General features: G+C 38.9%; 1 protein-coding gene across 1 annotated transcript in view; it reads left to right on the top strand.

Annotated features, from left to right (window-relative positions):
- TRHR (thyrotropin releasing hormone receptor) overlaps nt 1-2,225 on the top strand; it is a 48,167-nt gene extending 45,942 nt beyond the window's left edge. The window contains exon 5 of the mRNA XM_025163705.2: nt 221-2,225. Within this exon, the coding sequence (XP_025019473.1) occupies nt 221-229 (9 nt within the window). The 3' untranslated portion in view covers nt 230-2,225. The remainder of the gene's footprint in view (nt 1-220) is intronic.
- Nucleotides 2,226-23,439: the final 21,214 nt, after the last annotated feature.

Raw genomic sequence — 23,439 nt, 5'->3', positions numbered from 1 at the left:
CAAGATACTTCAAAACAGCACCTGAGTTCTAAAGAAATTATCAAGATCACTGGGAATAATTTTACAACCACTTACAAGATGGGGGCAACCAATGCCATTCACAAATAGAATGGTTTCAAGATTGTGAAAGCTAATGTCAAGAGACCTTGATCTACCTCTGTATTAACTTTGTTGCATGCTTGTCATTTAAACTGACTCATCCTTCAATTTCTCATTTCAGATGATATGAAGTTGAAGGAAGACACATCTCTTACTCTACTGTTTGATCTCATAGAACAACCTTCCCAGCCTGGTGCCCTCCAGAAGTATTGAGAGAGCAACTCCCAGAATTTTTAGCTGAAAGAATGCTGGGTTAGAAAAGGCTATCACAGAGTGATCCAATTCTGAGTTAGCCTGGCTATTATCTAAAAGTATCCTAAGTGGTAAAGCTCAATATGGTCATACCTCATTGAAGCTACCTTACTGTATATTATTAATGCTTGCTTTGTGGAAACTTAGAGGTAAATTTCAGATATGTATGCATGCATTCTTAATATTCATTTCCCATCCTTGTCTTCTAGAAAGAGTTGCCCAATCAGTTTCATGAGATAATTTTAGGTGGGATATTTTTGTGATTATAGTTCTGTCATTAAGAACATTGGTGCAATACTGCACATTATGACAAGCAGTGTGTAAATATGAGAGTGGTTTGCTTGAATGGCCCTATTTTATGCTTTCAAACTACATCACTCTCCTACAAGTCCCATAGGCATTTGTAATTATTTGCAATTGGATGAAAACACTGTGCTATAGCTAATTGCCACACAACTGGCAGTTGAGGTTGAAGAACACAAATCACATTAGCAAAATTGGAACCATCTCAGGGAGACAACAATTCCAGGAAAGAAACTGCAACACAGGCCAAATCCATAAAATCACCTTTCTTCAACATCAACAGATAGTATCATGTAGCATCTACAACACAACAGTTCTCATCTTGTTGCAAAAAAGCTGTATAAACACCAGTTCTCATTTTATCCCAGTTTAGAGAACTAAATTGTACTAGTATGGAAAATATGGGTAGAGATAAGGGATTTTTTCTCCTTTTCGCAATGTTACAGTTCTGGGTCATACAGTAAAACTAAATGTGACTGTAATGTTCTTTCCTCACCTTCTTGAATTGGGGAGAAAGTATGTCAACATCAGTTGCATTGCCCCCTCCAGCCCAATTTTAGAATGCCTCAGCAATGAGACTGAGCAGTGTTCTCCCTTGATAGAATATAACACAGAGTAGTTTCAAGGCAGTGATTAGTGAATTCCTTATCATACTCTCTCCTCCCACTGAGTATCACCAGCCAGCAGGAAAATCAACCACCAATTGTTCCCCTGAATGTAGGTCAGGGTGTGGATTCTCTCCAGCATCATGTCAACCCTCTCCCAAAAGAAATGAGCTGCAGGAGCCAGGTGTCCATCACTCTTGCCACTGAAGGCAAAATGATCATGCAGGGCCCTTTTCCAGTCCCAGACAGAAAGAGGGCTTTTCCTTAGTGGATTTCCACATTCAGAAGAACATGGGCAGTTCCTAGCCCCTGATCATCCCTGGGCTCATGCCCAAGGTATCCCAGATTGTCTGAATAGCAAGTTTTGTGTGAGGAAGGAAAACACTACCTCCACACCAATACAATTAAACACTGAAGGCTTTCTAGGCAGCAGGCTAGGGTTAAGATAGAAGTGACATCAGGAAGACACATACCTCAAAATTGTGCTGTGGCAAGCAGGACATGAAGAATGAAGCAGGACATAAGATGGACCCTCACTGAGGAATAATTCCCATTTAATTGGAAGATCATGTTTCCAACTCAGTATGCACTATGCCCTCAGTAGCATCTCTAAAAACTAACAGACTCTGCAGTGTACCTTCCCTTTGAATTTATTTTTATTTCTGTGTTAATTTGATTAAGGTCAAAACACATAATTTTTAAAACTTTGCATGTCGTATAATGCTAGTGCTAACAAAGATAAGAATTTTCACATGCCACAACTCAGCTGCTGGCCTGCTGCTTTGCTGTTACTGTAAATACTGTAAAATGTGGATTGTGTAGGTTAGAAGAAAATTGCATTGTAAAGTTTCTGTTATTTTTTGCAATTTTTATGCAGGGGTTCCCTGAGACCTGAAAAATATTCAAGGGTTCCTGTAGGTCAGTGTTGTCCAAACTTGGCCACTTTAAAATGAGTGGACTTCAACTCCCAGAATCCCCCAGCCAGCATTCTGGGAGTTGAAGTCCACTCATCTTAAAGTGGCCAAGTTTGGACAACACTGCTCTAGGTAAAAAGGTGGAGAAAGGCTGCTCTAAACAATTGATATGCCCACATATGTCCAGACATGATTCCATATTCCAGTCTGATTTTCCTATGACTCAGTTTTGCTGTACCAAGCACCTGGAAGATAACTTTTCAAGCCATCTCAGGCAGTAATTTGCTTGAATTTCTCTCCTTGGAAGCTATTCCTAGCCCACTTCCAAATCTTTTGTTGTATAAATCTTCCAGACCTGGGGTGCAAAATTGGGCTGGCCACTAGAGGGCAGATAAAAGATGCAGGAATCATTATCTCTTTGTTGCCATCTAGTGGTGATCATTGGTTTTGCAACCCAGATCCGCAACTCTCAAATCACCAGCAAAGATTTGGTAGTATTCAGATTCAGTTCATTCAGAGTGGTCCCACTTGATTAAAATATCACCTGAACTTTTATAAATCATGATTTGATTCTGGGATGTAGCTGCTTCCAATGCATTTTCCTACTTATAATAGAAAAAAATAAGACAGAAAAGATCAATAAGTGGGTTAAAACCAGCCCCAGGAATGATAGTTATTCAAGCTATTATCTTCATACCATTATAATCTGAACTGTTTCTGATACAAATTTAGAACCTAATAAAACAGATAATACAGGACAAGAGAGGGTGGATTTTTAAACCCATAGGCCCAGTCTGCCTGTGTATCTTTGACCAGCTTTTAAAAGTGAGTGACAGAAACAGCCTTGACTTCCCTTCTTGACTCATTGCAATTATCCAACAGGAAGAACATGCATATGCTTGCAATTAAAAGCATATGTTACTAGGCATACATCAAGTGATTTTCATTCAGCAAGTGAGACAGAGTTTATCTCAAGTTGTTGAAGTTATTATTATTCAGTTTAGAGCAGTGTTTCTCAACCTTGGCAACTTTTAAGACCTGTGGACTTCAACTCTGAGAATTCCCCAGCCAGCAAAGGTTGGCTGGGGAATTCTGAATAATCACAATTATGTTGGCCATTACAGACAATGCTAAGATTGCACCAGGAATGGAGAAGATTGTATTGCTCATGTGTATAAAACAAGTTCATACATTCACAGAACAGGACAGCTTGCAGAAGCTTCAAGATTTACAGGTGGTTTTGTTTTGTTTTGAAACACAAATACTTAAATAAGACAAGGAAGATATTCTAAAACAACCTAATAAAGATTGACTGTGCTTAGCAGCCATGAAATGCCAATTGCAGGGAGGAAGAAAAGTAATAGGAGGAACAGTGTACAGAAGGAATGCATTCTATGCTCCCAAATTTTGTTACAGCTCCTATCTGTGGTCATCTAATAATCAAATGAAAAGAATAATTGAAAACATATCTCACATCCATGGAATAATACAAACATATTGTTCCCATAAGTTCCTTTGGAACAAAAAGCAAAAACTGTCGTGAAACCTTTGTCTATCTTCATGGTAGAAGCAGTGTGTGTGTGTGTGTGTTTGTGTGTAAGTGGTAGATCCCTGAATCTATGGAATAGACTATAGGAGGGAAGCACATTTCTGAATACTTCCCTGTATGTTAAAATCAAAGCAAATTTGTTTTCAACAAATAGAAAAACTAACACTGTAGGGATCATGACCTGAGTTAGAATCCTTTTCATGATGTTTTAAGATTCTATGTAGAAGACTATTCAAAACTGACATTTGCACATTTAAATGTATAGGTGATATTACCACTTCTTTTGCCTTTGATACCTGAAATGCAGACACATTATTGATTTCATCATAAGAAAACATATATCTCTTAATACTTCATTGTGTGAAGGGACTAGACTGTCATGGAAGGAATCCTAAAGTTGGAACAGGCCTTACAATTTACCTGGCCCAACTTCCTACTAGATACAGGAAATTCAGAGTTTTATCAGCCCTAACTGGTGGATGGCTAATCTCTGCTGGAAGACCTCCAATTATCTTCACCAAGTAACTGATTCTACTCTTGAATCAACAAGAAATTTGTCCCAGTGTTCAATTAAAATCTCCTGTAAATTAAGCCTATTAGATTTGGACCTGCCCTCTAAGGCAAGGGTAATGTCTGTCACATTACCTCTCTTCATATGGTGAGACCTGAATCTGATCTCCTGCTTCTGAGCCCTATGGATCCCATTGTCAGAGACAAATGTGTCTGACAGCATCTCCCAAATGAGGTGGGAGGAGGAATGGTTCCCAAATGCAGTGACCAGGATGGATTGCTCTTCATCTTGCCATTTTGAGAACGTGTGTGCAAAATCAGAATATCAATAAATAAAAATTAAGCTCTAAACTGGACCATTTTGAAAGTGGTGAATTTGCTGTGAATGTTCTGTAAGATGATTTTGCTGCATCAGCTTTAACTTGGTATTGTTTGAATATTGTTGCTTTGCCAACAATTCAAAATGCAATTCATTATGTATGTACAGCTACGCATACCAAGTGTGCAGAACAATAGCATTTTGGTAGAAAAAACTGGCTTCTTAGTTTTGCTCAAAGAGATGTTTTTAAATGTGTCCCCAATTTATCTTATCAGCAAGCATGTAATAGTATCTGTTAACAAATTTGTCCCTGTTGGCTTTAAATATTCTTGTTCTTTTCAATGGTTGTGAAGTTATACTTTTTAATGTGTACAGATTTTTAAGAAGGTTGGAATGAATTTGTGTGACTGCCTGCTTTTTGCTTGTATTTATACAATTATATATTGAAGTAGTATAAAAGAAAATGCTATCTCAAAATATTTGAATTGGTTGCTTGCTGTTGTGGCAAGGAAAATATTGTGAAGTGGTGTCTAAAGAGTTTATTGATCTAGGTTACATTTCTCCAATATAACATGTTCAGATGTACTGGATTTAACTCCCATATTTTGACTAGGGATTATCCAAATTCTGACTGAATACACCTAAATGCTACATGGCTGGAGAAGGCCAAAGTAGGTAATATGAAAATAGTTCAAGAAAGAACATTGTGGTGAAATTGTTTGCCAGTATGCTCAGTAATAAGCTGCAGATGTATAATGTGAATTAATCTTCCATGGCACTATGAATATAGTAATTAAAATAAAATAAACTTTTCAGTGTGGAAACCTTCCAAAGTTTCAGTGGTCAGTGACAGAAAATGGAACACTGCCTAACCTCAGATTATTCTGCTGATAAATGGCATACCTTTCACTTAGATAGATGTTTAACCTCCTTTACTAGGGAAGTTTACTAAGTACAGTTTCCATGCTGAACTCCATGGAATACAGATACAGTAATGTACTTCATCTAGGGTCCTCTGAAACTGGGATGCTACCACTTTCACTACCATATCTCTCCAAAAGGGATGGCTAGAAACAGGCCTAAAGTTGTCCAAAATACAGGTAGTCCTTGTTTAGTGATCACAATTGAGAGCAGCAACTCGGTTGTTAAGCTAAGCAGTTGCTAAGTGAAACGTCGTGATTTTACAATCTTACTTCAGCTTTCCTTTGCTTTACAGACCTGCAAAGATCATAAATGCGAGGACTGGTCACAAAGTTACTTTTTCATCACCATTGTAACTGTGAACAGTCACTAAACAAGGCAGTCATTAAAGGAGGATTACCTCTAGTTGGATCAAGTGATGGCTTCTTACCCAGGAGGCCCATACCCACCCCCAAAGAAGTGTTGACAACTGCTCAGATCCAACTTCCTATCACCTCCAGAAGGCCTTAATCAGCCATGAGGGCAGCGATCCAGCTTAGCTCACAGTACAGACAGCCCTATCCACTTCCTCTGGACTCACAGATTCCCCAGATGACTTCACAAGATGAAGCCCCAATAATTTCCATTAGCATTGACCAGCTAGAGTCCATGTTGGCTTGGATCTGGGCATTTTATCTGCTAAATGTCATGAGAATTCTTTCAGTGGCCAATCAAGTGTTCTTGGCAATCCTCCTTCCCCAGCAGGGAATGGATGGCCGGGTAATGAAACCAGGGGCTGCTGGTTGGCACTCAGCAGACATGATAAGAGTGACAAAATAATTCCTTCTCACTGCCTGTATTACCACTGTGTAGGCTCAGACATGAGCTCTTACTAGTGACCAGGTGGGTTTGAAATGGGTCTTCCTCCACTGGCAACTTTAAGTGTCTTCTCTCTCTCTCAAAGGCAACTTTCTAAGCTCCTCAGCGAATCAAGGAGCTGCATAAAATTGTGAGAGGGCAGAGTTCACTCTGGGGCAATTTGGTCCATGTCACACTCACTTTCCTGTTCCAATAGGCAACCACCAGACCCACAGGAAACTTCCTAAACCACTTCTGGAAACAATTAGGATAAACTAAGTACCTGGCTCTATTAATTCCTTTAAGGGTACAATTCTAGGGATTCATGAACATGAGAAGTTCATCTCAGCTCCATCTAACACAGTGTTGTGGAGTCTTTGGGGTTCTCTGAGCTTGGTTCTTTTCTTGCAAACATTTCATTACCCAGCTAGGTAACATCTTCAGTGCACTGAAGATGTTACCTAGCTGGATAATGAAACGTTTGCAAGAAAAGAACCAAGCTCAGAGAACCCCAAGGACTCCACAGTTCAACCCTGAGCTACACATATTCACCACTATTGGCAACTCAGTATTGTCTATGCTTACAAGCAGCATCTTCCCTAAATTGGGAAAAGGATTTTTCCTAACCCAAAACCAGACTACTTGGCAGTTTCCCAAAAACTCAGTTTAATTCAACCCCTGAGATACGGTATGTAAGCATAAATAGACTTAGATGTATAGCATTTGAATTGGAAGGGTGTTAAAACTGACTACAATGGCCAGATGTTAGCACTGGTTTACACATAAGTCTTTCTGGAAAATAAAACTGGATTCTGAAGCAGTGTCTTGCTGCATCAATGAAAAAAAAATGTATTAGAATAATACAAGGTAATACAAAAGCCAGCTCAACTTGCAAGGAATTTTCTGAGATTACACCACCCCCAACCTTTCTGTATTTCTAGACTACTCAAAGTTCTGTTTTGCTATCTGATGAATTGACCATTTTAAGCCTTGAGAAATAGATGATACTATAGATCATTCAGTCTGATATAGCAATTTAATCATATTTGTATTAAACTGAGGTATACAGTTTGGCCTCTGCACAGCATGACAGACTGTGTGGGGCAGAATAAAAATAAATTGTATTTCATTTATATTAACATTTCATTATCATTTCTTACTATTAATATTATTAAAAGTTGTTAATATGATTAATATTTTTATCTTTCTGCCACACAGAATCTTAGCATTAGAAGGGCCGCTTAAGCTATGAAGTCTTACCATCTGCTCCATGCATAGTCCAAATTAAAACATCTCTGATAAGGGTTGCCCAGCAAGGCAGAATCACTGCCTCTTTGAGTAATGGGCCCTATTCTTGAATTGCTCTGTCTGTTCAGAATTCTTTTGTGTTTGCCAACAATAAAGCACAGATCTTAAATATGATAACTTTTCATGAATTTAAAGAAGGATATTATATTCCTAGTCAATAATTTCAAGATTAAACATTCCAAGTTTCTTTAATCTTTTCTTATAAGATTTTCTAGTCTCCTGGTCATCCTTTTTGGTCTTCTATGAATATTCAAATTGTCTAAATCCTTTTTAAGGTGTAATACTTAAGGTACTGTATACTAGATTCAGTACTTCCAACTGAGTGACTGCTTTACATTCTTGAAGTTTCACTTCTCCAGTGTTTATATAGTACATGAATGAAGGCTGGTAATAATCTTTTCCCCTTACATCTCTTTTCCTGGCTTTCTACACTCTGTACCTTAGATCAAGAAACTGAAGTAGCTGTGCTGATGCATTTTCTTCTATTTTCCGCCCTGTTTCTCAAACAGCCATCAGCTGTTAATAATTCAACTGCAACTTGTTCTGTTCTCTCATTAAAGCCATTTTTGGAAAAGCTTTGATTTTATCTCCATGACTTTTCATTTTCATAGTTTATATGGATATGGAAAATTACTTAGGCTAAGTGATTGAAGCATTATCCATGATTAACTCCTTTTGATGTTTTGGTTCCCCTAAAACATGCATGCAGCTCCCAAATTTCCCATTTTTTCAAACCTATATACTGTACCTCCAATTAAAAATCAGAAACATAGGTTCTTGCCCTTTTTGAGATCAGAAATAAACAAAAATTGTAGTGGAAACCTTAAAGAGAAGCCTAAGAACCTTCTTAACCCTAAAACACAGGAAAAAGCATGAGGTCCTCCCTCCATCCATGCACATGTCATATTGCCCACTTGGCATTATCCTCTTGTCTACTACACTTTTTAGACTTTTCCAATGTTTTTCCATCAAAAGATCACCTACTCCTGTGGGTTGTTTTAGCGCAAACAATGAGGCAGGCAGCTGTTCCAAATAGCAAGACAGGACAAAGGTAGGCAGAAGCCCAGATCTGACCTACCATCCTTCCTGGTTTGAGCAGAGGATTCACTCTCCCTCATGAATAGACACTCATTATATTGTAAATGAAATCTCTGGGACTGGAGAAGACTCAGAAGTAGCTGAAAACATTGTTAACCATGAGCCAATCTTATTTCAGAGTCAATCCAGAGTCAATCTTATTTGGAAAAGGACAGCCCTTCAGCTTGGCGTTCTGAGAAGAAGAGATTTAAACAGCCCTCAGAGACCCCATCCTAATGAATTCATTGATGAATGGATGCTAGAATTTAGATTTATCCCATTTCTAAGATTCTGTTTATTAACCTCTTACTTTCTTGACAAGAAAACCAACTAATGGTACTCATTATGAATCTTTTTTGCAGGATTCAGTTCTGCTGTTAAGGGCTTAATATATATTATTATTCTAAATCTCTTACCATATAAACAGACCCTTACACCCATTTGATTGCCCAGAAATCTTTAGTCAAATAATTGCCCTTTTCCTGTGATAAACCTAAATCACTGTATATGGAAATAGGGATACAGCTGTTACATTACCATATACATACCATAAGGACATGTTCTGCCTTTTTAGATATTTGGTTTGGCTTCAAGCAAACTGAAATAGGAGGTTTGTACATCTGTTCAGCCAGCACATTCTTAATGAAGAAACTGATTAGTAAATTCATGTAATTAGAAAATCAAATCTAGTTTTGCATCAGCAGTTCATCCTTGCAAGGCAAATCCCCTCTATGGGATAGGACTAATAATTGCTTAAAGTAGATAGCATTGTTTCACCCTCCATAAAATGTTTCTCTAAACCAGGGTTTCTCAACCTTGACAACTTGAAGATGTGTGGACTTTAACTCCCAGAATTCCCTAGCCAGCATGGCTAAACCATTAAAACCAATGTTTTAAACAGTCTAATAAAAATTTGTGAATTCTTTTTGGAAATTCAACTGAAGGGTGATTCATGCAACTTTCCACATTGACTGGAAGTAGCAAATCAAATTGTATACCTCTAATTTGATTTGGAAATTGCCAAGCTGACTCAATGATTTCTGTATGTACAAATCCATCTGAAAGTAACAATCTATTTGGTTAGAAACAATCTGAACATTCTAATTAGATTGGCTGGATTTTCCCAATCAAATCAAACATCACAATTGATTCAAAAATCTAACACAGATGTTAGGTGGTTCTCACTTCTGTGTAGGCTAACTCTGGATATATTTTCAGGTTATGCAGAACGGAAAGCATTTATTAAGTATAGTCTTCCCATAAATTTTCTCCTATTTGTAGAAAATTTGTTAATGGTGTCTTGAGCCTCCAAATGTGGCCAATATCTGCTATAATTACAAACAAGCAACAGTAAAGAGAAATTATCATTCCTTCTATTTCTGAAGTTCAAACTGTGAGAGCCTCCCATATAGAAGAGACAGGTATCAACAGGCTGCATAAGTATGTTACATCACGGGGAGGGAAACTAAGTAAGAAGACCCAAACTGGCCTGAAGAGATCAGAGTGTGTTCAATGAGTGTGTAACACTGACTGATATTTGTGGCAAAATAGAAAACCAAAGCAGAAAAAGAAGTAGAACGAAATGGCTGAAAAATCATATAGCACCATGACATACTATAGGATCCATTTGTTGAATCCAACTTCTTTATAGGAAATCAAGACAAGAAATATCAACCAACAGCTTAAAAGATACCCAATTTCTTTCATTAACAGATACGTACCAAAGGCTCATGGCACAGACATCCAAGGACTCAAGAATGCCAAAGAAACTCCAACGTTCCATTTCAAAATAATGGAATCATTTTGAAGCCTGGATAATTTTAAGATATATGGTATGTTTATTTGACAGCCAACTGAGCTGCTATCTCATATAGGATATAGGCAATAAATATAATTGCACCAGATCATTCCAATGAAGCTGCTTAATGTGGTTGCTATAAAGATGTAAACAATATTCTTTCACTCTACTCCTGATTGATAAAGAACAAAATCAGTTATCCAAACTTTACTTTGCCCAAAGTGTTTTGAAATTAAACCTGAGATGTTGGCAGCTAGTGATGGAGAAGCATTCTGTAAGAAGTTATTGCCTCCCTCCATCTTGTTCCAAAACTATTAATAAGCTGTCCTTTTTGTGAATTGGTTTTCATCAATTATTTCATGCTGGGTTTTCAAAAAAAAAAAAAAAATTGAGGAAGGTCCAGATTTGATGTTCTTTGCCTGAAACTGCTAAAAAGGGTTGACAGGGCTTGAAAAATAAGAGTTCTTTTCATGATGGTTTTCTGCAAATAGATTATGCAGATCTCTAACTATCTGAACTGGTGGGGATATTTTTGTGGGTTGTTTTATTTATTAACTTGCTTATGGGATGTGTGTGAAGTCCAAGATATGTCGTTGCAGAAACCACACAGTAATCCACGATCCCCTTAAAGTGACTTAACCTCATATTTTCATGGGCCTTCTTCTTTTTCTAAATTGGTTGTTCATCAATGCTCTTAGTTCTTTTGATGTTATTGTATCTGTTTGTAGTCATTTTCCTGGGAAAATATAGGGCAGTGCTTTTCCACTGCTTTTATAAGAGGGGCAAATTAAACAATTGGGTTAGGCATATCTTAATCATGCTTAGTGTAGATACACTGAAATCAGTGAAACTTAACTGTATCTGGAGCCATCCAATAATATTGCAGTTTAGTTACATCATAAATCACCACAGTAAAAGTTTCTGTTTCTTTAATCAAATGTGGTTTCTGGATGTCATCTATATATACTTGTCTGTTGTGAGCCGCCTAGAGTCATTGTATGAGATAGGCAGCCATATAAGTCCAGTAAGTAAGTGTGAAGAAATGGTTTGATGAAGGCCGTGCTCAGGGAGATAAGCATTCCCTTAGCCCCCAGCAGGAGCATGGGAAGCTTAAGAAGATGAGACTGGCACCACCCTAAGGAATTCACGGTGTTTTGGCTTGCTGGCTTGGGAAGTTAGATTCAGTCTGGAGAGATTTCTGCCTTTGAGGTGGAAGCTAATAAACGCAACAGAAATGTATCTGTACTGTCTCATGGAGTTCTTTGGGCTGAACCTGACAGTAAGTAAGTAAGTAAGTAAGTAAGTAAGTAAGTAAATATTTACTTTAATATCTCTTCCAAGATCCCAGGTCAGGGTTCCTTTGGGTAATCATCCAAATTCTTAACTACAAGGCACATGGTTATGAGACACATGTCTGGAAACCTGTACACAGCTGGTGAGAAAACAAGTGTGTCCCATCTATTTATACACAATAGTTTCACCTATGTCAAAGTAATGGGAGTGTCTTTATTTATTTATTTATTTATTTATTTATTTATTTATTATGGTTGATTGTATGAATAGAAAAGTGTGTGGCGGGGGGAGGGAATCCTATGTTCTGCTGAAAGTGCTCCAACCACAAAGCACTTCATCAGTTCCAAATGTTCAGCTCTCAGCAGCCCAAACAGATTGGAAATTTTTGAAGTTTCATGTAGATGTAGAAGGGGAGGGAAAATTGAGCCCTGCGGCCCCCCGCAAATGACACACCATGGATTCAATCTTTTCCACCTGTTAACACTGACTGGAACTGACTACAGAAAAAGAAGAATCACCACATCACTACGGCCCCCACTCCCAATCACCATAACTGGTCCAGAAGTATACAATGATCAACAGTATTGAAAGCTACTTAAAGATCAAGAAGTACTAGGATGGACGCTTCACCCTCACCCATCTCCACCAAAGGTTATCAACAAGCACAACCAAAGCTATTTCTGTAGTGTACCCTGGACTGACCTGACTGAAATGAGTCCAGATAATCCATTTCCTCTAGAATCCCCAGGAACTGTTGTTTGATCACCTTGTCAAAACCCTTTTCCCAAAACAGAAAGTTGAAGACAGGGTATAAATTGTCCAGAATCGTTGGATCCAGCAATGGCTTCTCGAGCAAGGGTTACACCACTGCCTCCTTCAAGGCTGAAGGGAACTCTGTCAAAGAAGCAGACGCCACCACCTGCATCCAACCTTCCAAGGTCACCTCCGAAGCAGCCTTAACAACCCGGGGAGTGCGGGGTGGGGGGGAGAGGAACCTGAATCTAATTAACAAGTGGCTGAGCTCACAATCGGAAGGACTATGTCCACCTCATTAGGTGTCACAGATTCAAACTCACTCCAGATAACCCCACAAGGTCATGCCCAACTGGACTTACTTATATACACATATACACATGTATACACACACACATACACACACACACACACACACACACACACATACACACAAAGAATATTCCAGGAAAGAAAGCCAATCACTGCATAATACTGCTTTTCCTTCTCATCAAGTCAACTGATCTTCAGAAGAGAAGAAAATAACAGGACATACAAGGACATGTCTTAAATTAATTTCTGAGATGTTGCAAAGGTCACGGAAGTGTACAGAAGCACTATCTTTTTGACTTAATGGATTCAAAACCTAATTTCTCTAACAAGGATTGTAATAAGAAGACTAAATGTCACATGAATCATTCACTGTGTCAGTTGCCTGGGAATTAGGCTAACCTAATCCATTACACTACGGTCCTCAATCATATTCCACAATTATATTGCCTTGCAGGACTAGCCTACATTTCTGCTTAGGGTGGGTCTTTTTGTAGTGGAAGCAAATATACTTGCAGGCCCATGAGTGAATGCTTGAGAAAACTCTTACTAAGCACATATTTACTATGGCAGTATATAGCAAAGGCTATATAATATTTGGCCATCCAAATGTTGTTGGCTACAACACCCATCTGCCATATCCAGCATGCACAATGACTATGACTGATGGGAGCTGTAGTTCAACAACATCTGGAAGTCCATAGTTCTTCTACTTCCGCTACCGAAAAAACCCAAAAACTTTAAAACTGAGGTGAATATGAAATGTTACAGTCCAACTGCAGTTATATCATTTGGATATTCTAAGCTACTTTAGCGATTATTGGAAATATGTTCAGGAATTCTTTCTCCTCCCTCAATAGAAGCTTAACTATAAGCTGGTTGCATGACAATGATATATAGCTAATGACATGAAAAGTAATTGGAAATAGAGGGCCATAAATCATTGAAAATATTGGCATTATATCTAATATAATGTAACAGAGAGGTAGGTTTTAATATGCAGCTACTGTATCAGTTTTGTTGTCCCTTTACAGCTAAACAAAATAGTACAACAGCAACATCTCTCTTCCCATTTTCTGAAAGTTTTCTTTCCTTGCCAATTTTTTTTCTGCCTTTCTACTTCATTAGGATTTCTTTCGATGGCATTGTGAGATGGTAGAAGGTTGATCTTCAAAGGGGTTCACAGAACTGTGCTTGGAAAAGAGATTCCTAGGATACCTCAGGGTTAGAGGTTAGACTACAAATATCCTAGAAGAGGCAGAGCATTTTCATATTGCTTTCGACAAGACTGTGCAGACACCAGAAATCCAATTCAGTTGGAGGGAGCTTTTATCTTTTACCCCATTCCACAGTCTAAAAACGAAAATCAGTATGAGGGGTTTCCGCATAATATGTTCCCTTGGATTTGAAATGTGGGAAGCCAAGGAAGTTTTAGACCACTAGTGTCCATGAGGGGAGAAGTCAAAAAAGTCAAGATGCCAGCTTCAACCACATGACCTTAGCCCCTTTGTATGTTTGTTGGGCAAAAACTTTATGCAATCTCAGCCATCATCTTGAATTTTTTTTTTATCTCCCTTGAAGGCACTCCTGTTGCAGGCCACCTGAGATATGTTTGCATAATAAAAGGCTGGGCACTCCCATACACTTCTCAGCCATCAAATAACTAAGGTAGATTCAAAATTCCCACATCCCATCTGGTAGGATTGAAAAAAAATGTGAACAATTTATTTTGTATGAATGATATATAGATGATTTTGGGGGTGGGGGGGGGGCAGCTCTTGAAATAAGTATTGTGTTTCCTAAAATAATACCCAATGGAAGACTGTTCCAAGCCTTCTTATCTCTGAAGAGTTAAATCCCAGGCTTCTGCTAGCCTTGTATTAAAAATCCTCATTACTTGTAGAAAAATGATGTTTTATCATTAATGGGGAGGGTGTTGTTGAGGGAACTGGCCCACACTAATAACTTAATGAAAAATCAAAGTAAATGGCCTTTCATATTTGATCTGCTAATCAGAACTTCTGTGGTCAGATTGCTTGAAGCCCATGCTCTTTTGTGTTCAGTTCAATAATTAGAATTCTTTTCTTCTTCTTCTTGTGAGCCATACGCTACTCAGGATTTCATCGAGAAAACAATTAAGCACAAGATACTTAGGATTCCCATCAAGTCAAGGAGGCAGGCAGGTGAAAAGGCCCTAGAACTATTGAAGCTCCAGAGTAAATTACAATAAGGATAAGGATAATCATTTTTCAAAGGCTCTGGGCGAACAGGTTTAATTTTTAAATGTAAGCAAAGTTGAGGGGAGGTGGGAGACGGCTCTTAAACATTTGCAATGCTCCACAAAAAGCCCATCTGTTTGATCCAGGCAAGATTAAAAACAAAGCCAGGAGATCAACTGCACCTGCTTGTATTGTAATAGGTGGTAGAGGCACAACAACATTTGAAGGTTTGAGAAAGTCGGGTTTAATCACTAGTGTAAGTGCAGGGCTATTTTATCTTATAGTGAACTTATCAAGCATCAGCTAAGTGGCCTCTCACCACTCAAGTGGGGAAAGTCCTATCGTAGAGCATCAGTTGCGATTTTAATATGATTTCCAATCTAGCTTTTACCAGTTGCATTCTGCTTTTTGCTGTCTCTCTCTCTCTCTCTCTCTCTCTCTCTCGCTGTTGCATTCATAACAGGGTATGTGCACTCAGCTACCACATCAGCCTGATGAACAGGAGAAGCAAGCAAGGCTGTTACAATAGCTGAAAAGTGTGCCTAGTTTCATGGTGTTCATTGCAATTAGCTTTAGCATTTATTGATGTATTGATTGTCTTTGACTTTTAGAGTTGATGCTATGCTGACCCTTGGCCTGTAGTTCCCATATTTGTGGCTGATGGATTTCTAGGAAATTAATGCTATTGTTTTGTTTCATCAACCTGGAACGTAGCACATGATAAGAGGGATCATGGAGATGGTCTTTCTGGATTAGATCAAAGTGTATCTGCTTTACTAATTGCTCCCTGGTGGTAAACAGCTTAAGGCAAGCTTTCTTAAAGATTAATTTAGACTCCTCCTCTCCTGAGGAAGAGGAGGAATAAGCAAGAATTATTTGTGAAGCATCTCATAGATTAACATTTTTTTCCATCTGCCGCAGCTGACTCTTCCATTGAAGAGCATGAAGAAGTCATTGTACAAAAGGTGGACTTTTATGAGACTGGAGAAGCAGTAAAGGAATAATGGTACCTTATTAGAGTCATTGACCAGCTCAAAAAACAAGAAGAATACAATGTGGGTTAATTTTTGAGGAACTTCACCATGGAGGCAAGAACAACAGAGAAAGCCCTTCCATTTTAAAAAAAGGTCTAGCTTCAGCAATTCGGACCTCCACAATTTTATTTTCTGTTTTTTAGTGGCTTTTCAGACATCATAACTGTTGGTGCTTTTCCAGAATACAGTTTCTTTCTTCCATCCCTGTAGAGTCCCTGGAGTTCTTCTAGTTCTGCTAGCAGTGAAGATGTTAAATAGCCGGGTAATGAAACATTTGAAAGAAAACAGCCAAGCTCAGAGAACTCCAGGGACTCCACAGTTCAACTCTGAGCTACTCATATTCTCTTTTTCCATTCCTTTGACCTTGTATGGTTAAGTGTCCCTTGAATGATCACTGAAATGCCCAATACCATTTGATGTGCTAAGCAAAAGGTACATCTGTTTATCTCCTCCAGAACTAGCTGCTGAGAAGTTAAAAACATCAGTGAAGGGCAAAACAATTCTGAAAAGCCATGAAAAGGCATTCTAAAGAGGGAGAAAAATCTAAAATGTTTGACACATTCCTGCATGAACATAATTTTGCATAGTTCTGACTATGAGCCTCACATGGATTTGAAATGGAACCTTATTTTGCCAGTGACTGGATATGACTTTTTAACTTGTCAAAACACTCTTAGAAAGAATATGCACAGTAGGGATTTGTATTTTCAGTGGAAACTTCTATGGTGAGTCTGGTGTACCTACGTTCACAATTTTATATCTGCTCACCTAGAATTCTGCTTACAATGAAAATGTCAGTTCAGCTTTAAGACCTATTTAGGCCAAGATTTGAATGTATATAAATATGTGCAAGAGCCAGTTTGGTGTAGTGGTTAAGGCATCAGGCTAGAAACTGAGAGACCATGAGTTCTAGTCCCACCTAGGCACAAAGCCAGCTGGGTGACCTTGGGCCAGTCACTTCCTCTCAGGCCCAGGAAGGAGGCAATGGCAAAACACTTCTGAAAAACCTTGGCAGGAAAACTGCAGGGACATGTTCAGACAGTCTCCAAGAATCAGACACAATTAAACGGATTTTTTTAAAAAGTGCACCCAGCTTCATTTCTCCTTTTTCCCATTAAAGTAACACTGAAGCCTGAAGTGTTTATTGAATGACCTAGACAAAACAATCCTGAGAGATTTGGATTCAGGTCTCTGTTTATCCTGGATTTCATTAAGTAACCTTAAACAAACCATCTGTGGCTTCATTTGTCCAACAAATGAAGTGTCTTTGGACTTGCAATAAACCAATGATGAATCTCCACAGCTTTTTACTGGCGTTATTGCTTTATGGGTAAATAGAAAATTCCTTTTGTATTTCTGTATTTAAATTACTGCTCTGTAGTGCTTAAGCTACAGACAGATGGGGGGGGGGGGAATGGATGACCTTCTTTATCTGAGGGGAAGCAGCAACTTGGAGCTGATGATCAGCCAAAAGCTGGATCTATCTGTGACCCATAAAAGAAAGTAGTAGAGAAAGTAAAACACAAAGAAAATTACATGGAGTTGGTTTTCTCTTCAGTAGCCCATTCTATGATTTGTAGCAGGGACATCCACAGTGACAAACTCTGGCTTCACAGTGGTGGACACAACCAGGCAACCAAAGCTCTGCTGCTTTTTAACATGTGCTGCACACATTGCGTGCATATAAAAAGCGGCAAGGGCTTCACTCATCTGGCTGTGCAGGCTGTTTGGAAGCCAGTGGCCCTGACTCAAGATGCCCCTGATTTACAGTCAGAAAGACTGAACTCGTGGGTGAACTCATGTGGAGTCCTTGGTGCTCTCTGAGCTTGGTTGTTTGCTTGCAGATGTTTCATTACCCATCTAGGTAACATCATCAGTGCTTGTGAGTGTAGAGTTGCTTTCTGTTTATATGCAGTAGCTTGCCCTGACAGTTTTGGTGGGGGTGTGGTTTTCTCCTTGGTGGTTCCTTGATTAGAATATTGATTTCTGCCTGATGCTGATCCCTGCTTATCTGAATGTTGGCTGTGGAGGGGATGTGTTCTGGTCTTTCTGTTTCCTTCCTAGGTTTTTTAATTGTCTCTTTTGAATGGTGTGTAAATGCGGTTTATCTCTATGTTTTTATTGATGGCTGATTTATCTGAATGCCAGGGGTCCAGGAATTCCCTAGCATTTTTAGATTTGGCTTGATCTAAGATGCCAATAGTTTCCCAGTTGTAACTGTGGTTGAGTCTGTCCATGTGTTGTGAGATTACAGAGTTTTCGTCATGTCTTCTGACAGCTAGTTGGTATTTGGGGATGAGCTATGCTGGTCTTCTGCCTGTCTGTCCTACATAGTGGTTGTTACAGCCCTTGCACTGAACTCATGCACATAAAAATGGGGGTGGGAGGAGTGAAAGAGAACACTTTGGAGGTGTAATAAAATCTGGTTTCTTTAAGTCAGAAAAGAGTAGATATAAAAACTTTAGTCAAGGATTCACATAAAACAAAAACCACCCAGCTTGAAAAATCCGATTAACAATATACCACAGATAGTGAAACAGTGTTGAAAATAAATAAATAGTTCAAGATGAAAGGACTCATTTGCAGGATTTATTTCACAGAAATAATTTACAATTTCTAAATGCTCAGTAGGATCAGTTTATACCAATCTTTATGAAGAAATGTACATGTGAGCTGTGGTTGTTATTTTTATTGCAGCTGGAATACAAGCTGGACATTGAAATTGCTTTTCATGTGGTTTTCTATTTCTGTTTAGTGCAGAAACCCAGTTCTTTTGTGGTTAGATGTTTAAGTTCTACAGTATAGGATACTATCCTGTATTTATCTCAGGAAGATAAATCCAAGATCTTTGGAATGAAGTGCAAAGTGGATAATGATTTTTCCAGATTTGCTTTCACAATGGTTTTGAAGTGCAAGCTATTCCATGAAGCTCATTTGGCAGCAAAAATTGTTTCATGTGCCTTCTCTAGTTGTTCCTTTTTTATTATGATGAAGGACTCCACAGTTCAACCCATATATTCTCTTCTAACGGATTTTTCATTATTTTCTTTTTCCTTGACCTAGGTTAGTATTTCTCAGCCTCAACAACTTTGAGATGTGTGGACTTCATGCTGGCTGGGGAATTCTGGGAGACGAAGTCCACACATTTTAAAGTTGTTGGGGTTGAGAAACACTGACCTAAAGAAATATTGGCTTCTTATGCAGAGTTTTTTTTTTTAACTTATTTCATCTTTCATTGTTTTGTGGAATATAATATGCCTCAGCTGTCCTTGTAAGGGGGTCTGGGATTTGTTCAAAACTGTGAACTCTGAGGAAGTTGATAGGGTTCTCTGTGATGGGAGCTCTACCATCTGTGTTTAATCAAAAAGAGCTTAAGAGCTCTTTTGGGCTTGTGCCAGCTCCCAGAGAGAGACAAGGGACACAGCCAGCCAGTTTAGCTCCATCTTGCCCCACCTGGGCCCTTATAATATACGGAAGGGCTAGCAGAAAGGTGAGGGTGAAGAAGAGGACAGTTGCATGGGTAATATGGACTGAAACAACTGGAGAAAGTACTGCTGCTTCAACTCCTGTAGAAAGCTTGTTTCAAACATCCAGCAGCTTGAACCAGAGTTTGAAACCCTGCTTGGAGCCCATCTCAGAGCTCATCTTGAAGCTCAATAGCAGCCGTGCTTACAGCTCAGGTTGGACTTTGGCACTGAGCCTGGAAGTGTAAGAGATGAATGAAACTAGGGGGATTTGGGGGATTCAGGAAGAATTTAGTCTTAATAAAGAGCTTTAGCTTAGCCAATCAGACGTCATTGTTAGAATGCAAAGTTAGATGAAACAGCACAGAATAGATAAGCAAACAGTCACTTTGTTCATAAGCCTGCAAGGTCATAATTTAGGTGTGGTGGAACTGCACACTGCTGTGAAACAGCTGCTACAGATAATGAGACAAACCCTATAGTAGGTTGCTATGGAAATGCCACTATTATATACATGCACAAAGGGAAAAATTTGATTTTCTACTTGCTTAGGAATGTGTAAATGACCAAATGTGGATTAGCCAATATAATTGCACTGCTTGAAATTCATTGGAAGTGACTATATAAGCTTGATTCTTTGTGGTTTTGGGCCTTTTACCTGGGAATGTTACTTAAGATGTCCTTGCATATCTGATCAAGGCTCTGCAGATTCTTCATAAAGTTTTGGAGACCTTGAATCCATGTCCTGACTAAGTAGAGGAATGGAACCAAACTACATCACCCAAGTGGCAGAAAAGGGAGAAGGGTGCTGTGATATTTCTCAGGGTATTTCTCTAATGGCAGCAACCCCAGTTCAAAGCTTGAAAGCAGTCATATAAAAAACTCTTGGGGTCAAACAAAGACTGCATTATGCCAAGAGTCAGCAGGTACCCAGAAGGATGGCAGGATTGGGCCCCACTCTAGCTTTTAAAAAGTTAAGAGGCCACAAAGGACTAAGTGAGCCAAGGTCAAAAGATGCAATTAACTGGCCAGGCAAGCTAGGTGTAACTGGGAGGATGATGTTAAGTCTATCCAGAGTAAGCTACACCCAAGGGACTGTGGAAGAAAGGGGATAAGAGCCTGACCTAATATCATTTTGAAAAAGCCCCCAGTCAACCTATTTCTTACCTCTGGTCATTTCCAAAACAGCCCACCCACTAACTCAAAGTTCAGTGAGAAAATGAGGCTAGTCATATTTAAATAATGGAACGCCTCCAAAAATTACCCCTAATCCAGCAGTTTGTCTAGCTGCACCTTCAAGAAATCATAGTTACTATTAACTCTATGAAAACAGAAAAGCTGTCAGATCTGATGGCCATGGTATTGGATGGTATAAGATACACGCTCATTCATTCATTCATTCATTCATTCATTCATTCATTCATTCATCCCATGTTGCTTGAAATCTGTAATTACGCTCTTTTGAATAAATACATACACACATATTAAAAGTTTTAAAAACAAAGATAACACTAATGCAAACTAATATAGAGTCAGGATCTCTGTCCCCAGCCCTCCAAGTGAAGACCATCTGGAAGCTTCAGGTGGTCCAGAATGCAGTGATGCAGGTAGTTACGGGTGCATCTCATTTTGCCCATGTAACATTGCTACTCCACGAGCTGCACTAGCTTCCGATAGACTTTTGGATGTGATTCAGGGTGCTGGTTATCACCCATAAAGCCCTACATGGCATAGGACTGACACTTACTTATTTGTGGGACTGCCAAGTGCACGTGGTTTTTTTGGTTTATTGTCACATTCTTTGAGTTGGGCAACCTTATAAATCTAGTTAATGCATACATTTCTGAGACAGTTATATGCTGGACTAGTTCAATACTAAAGTTGAACAACAGTAGCATGTGAGGTAATAATAAAAAGAAGAGAGCTCTAGCTCCATACTGAGTGCTTTCTATTTATTTTATATCATATTTCACCCACAGGCATTTAGGATTCGTGAACAAGAAATTATAGATCAGAATATGTGTCTTCTCTTTCGGGAGCTTGTATACATAATATTGAAAACAGTTTTCACCATCTGCCCTTGGCAAATAACTGCTCTCAGGAAAAGCTTATGCCTATTAGCAATAACTTGGGAACAGTTTTTGCCTTCAAGATAAGCCATAATTTGCCTTTCTGATTGCTACTCATAAATAGTACAGGAGGATAAACCATCTGGTGCCCACCTGACATTTAGGATTTCAAATTCCATCAGCCCCAGCCTGCATAGCCAATGTCAAGGGATGGTTGGAGCTACACTTGAAAACATCTGGAGGACTTCTAATTATTGTAGAATCTGAGCTGAGTGATGTCAGAGAAGATAACTCTTTAGATAGCCATGTGTTTTCCTTGCTTTTCCCCAAACTGTCATTCATGCCTTATAACAAAGCCAAATGAATGAATAAAATCTGTTTTCCAGCACTGATTAAGCAACAACAGCCGTTAGCATGTGCGATTTCACATTTTAAACTAGCTTAAATCATAGCATGACCTCAGGCCCTAGTGCTAAATGTATTAACTTAGCAAAAGGTACCTTGCTCTTACAGAAAAGAGTAAAATAAAAATATACCATTATTTTTGTTTTAATCTGCAAGGAAGGAAGGATCACCATTATATGCCCAGCCCCCTATTTATAATGCTTTTTTTTAAGTACAAGGGTGTTTTCTGGGGAGGTAAAAAAGTCAAGATGGTGGCTATGACTATGCAGTCAAAGCCTCCCTTATCTGAATCACATGCATGGAAAAAGGGGTAGGACCTTGATCTCTCAATTGCAGCTCCCATCTTGACATTTTTGACACCTTGGAAGACGCCCATCTAAAAGTAGCTATCATAGGGGAAAAGCATAAACCTCACGGAATTCCAGGATGACAATTCCAAATGTTGATATCAGCCTGTTTGCCACAGTTCCCATCACTTGTCAATTTCTGGGAGACCTTTTGGGCAGTCCTTAAGGTATAAGACCCTGGGACTTCAGCCCCAAAATCTAAGTCTTCTTTAGTGCTGGTTGGATGCATCTGAGCCAGCACCAGTTCTTGGAAATATATTTCTGTATTACTTCCTCTGTAGACCTCTCTTGAAGCCACATTCCTTGAGCAATCTTGCCTGCAAATTGGTGAGATTGCTGATATGTCCTTGTCTCTTGCTAATCAAGTTCTAATGCCACTTTTGAGTCATTATCAATTATTTTTGTACTTGACATTTTTTTTTTTACTCTCTGGTTACTTCCCAGTATGACTCTTTTTCAAAGGTCAAGTTTTTACAGTCTCTGGAGGAAAAGGATTCCTAAATACAATGTTTGACAAATCTACTCTATGTTCTGCCTTCCAGCAAGAAACTGAAATTTATTACAGATTGACACGATATACTAACTCGTAACGTGATTTGCTTGATTTGGGTTAGATGTATTGTGTGGACCTAGCCTTCATTGTTGTTGTTGTTGTTCAGTCATTAAGTCGTGTCCGACTCTTCATGACCATATTGCGCCAGGCCTTCCTGTCCTTCACTGCCTCCCTGAGTTTGCTCAGTTTCATGCTCATTGCTTCAGTGATGCTATCTAACCATCTCATCCTCTGCCATCCTCTTCTCCTTCATTGCTTGGTGCAAACATGAGTCCAACTAATTATGGCTAATTGAACAGTGATTAACAAATCATGACTTAGCATGATATGAACCCAACCATGTTCATTTTTGCTAAACTCAATGTTTATAGAAGAGAGTTCTCAAGGAATCATCTGCATCAATTACGGAATTTTCTAAAAAGGAGAAAAAGCTAGTGAGAGCAGTTTGACTATGGAACCAGTTAGCCTAGGCTAGTGTTGTCCAAACTTGGCCACTTTAAG

The sequence above is a fragment of the Python bivittatus genome, unplaced genomic scaffold, assembly GCF_059951505.1.
Source record: "Python bivittatus isolate LINGU-HERP-01145 unplaced genomic scaffold, Pbiv_v1 ctg000590_np1212, whole genome shotgun sequence".
Taxonomy (NCBI): Eukaryota; Metazoa; Chordata; class Lepidosauria; order Squamata; family Pythonidae; genus Python; species Python bivittatus.
Note: the sequence above shows the minus strand (reverse complement) of the source record. Positions and strands in the feature narration are given on the sequence as shown.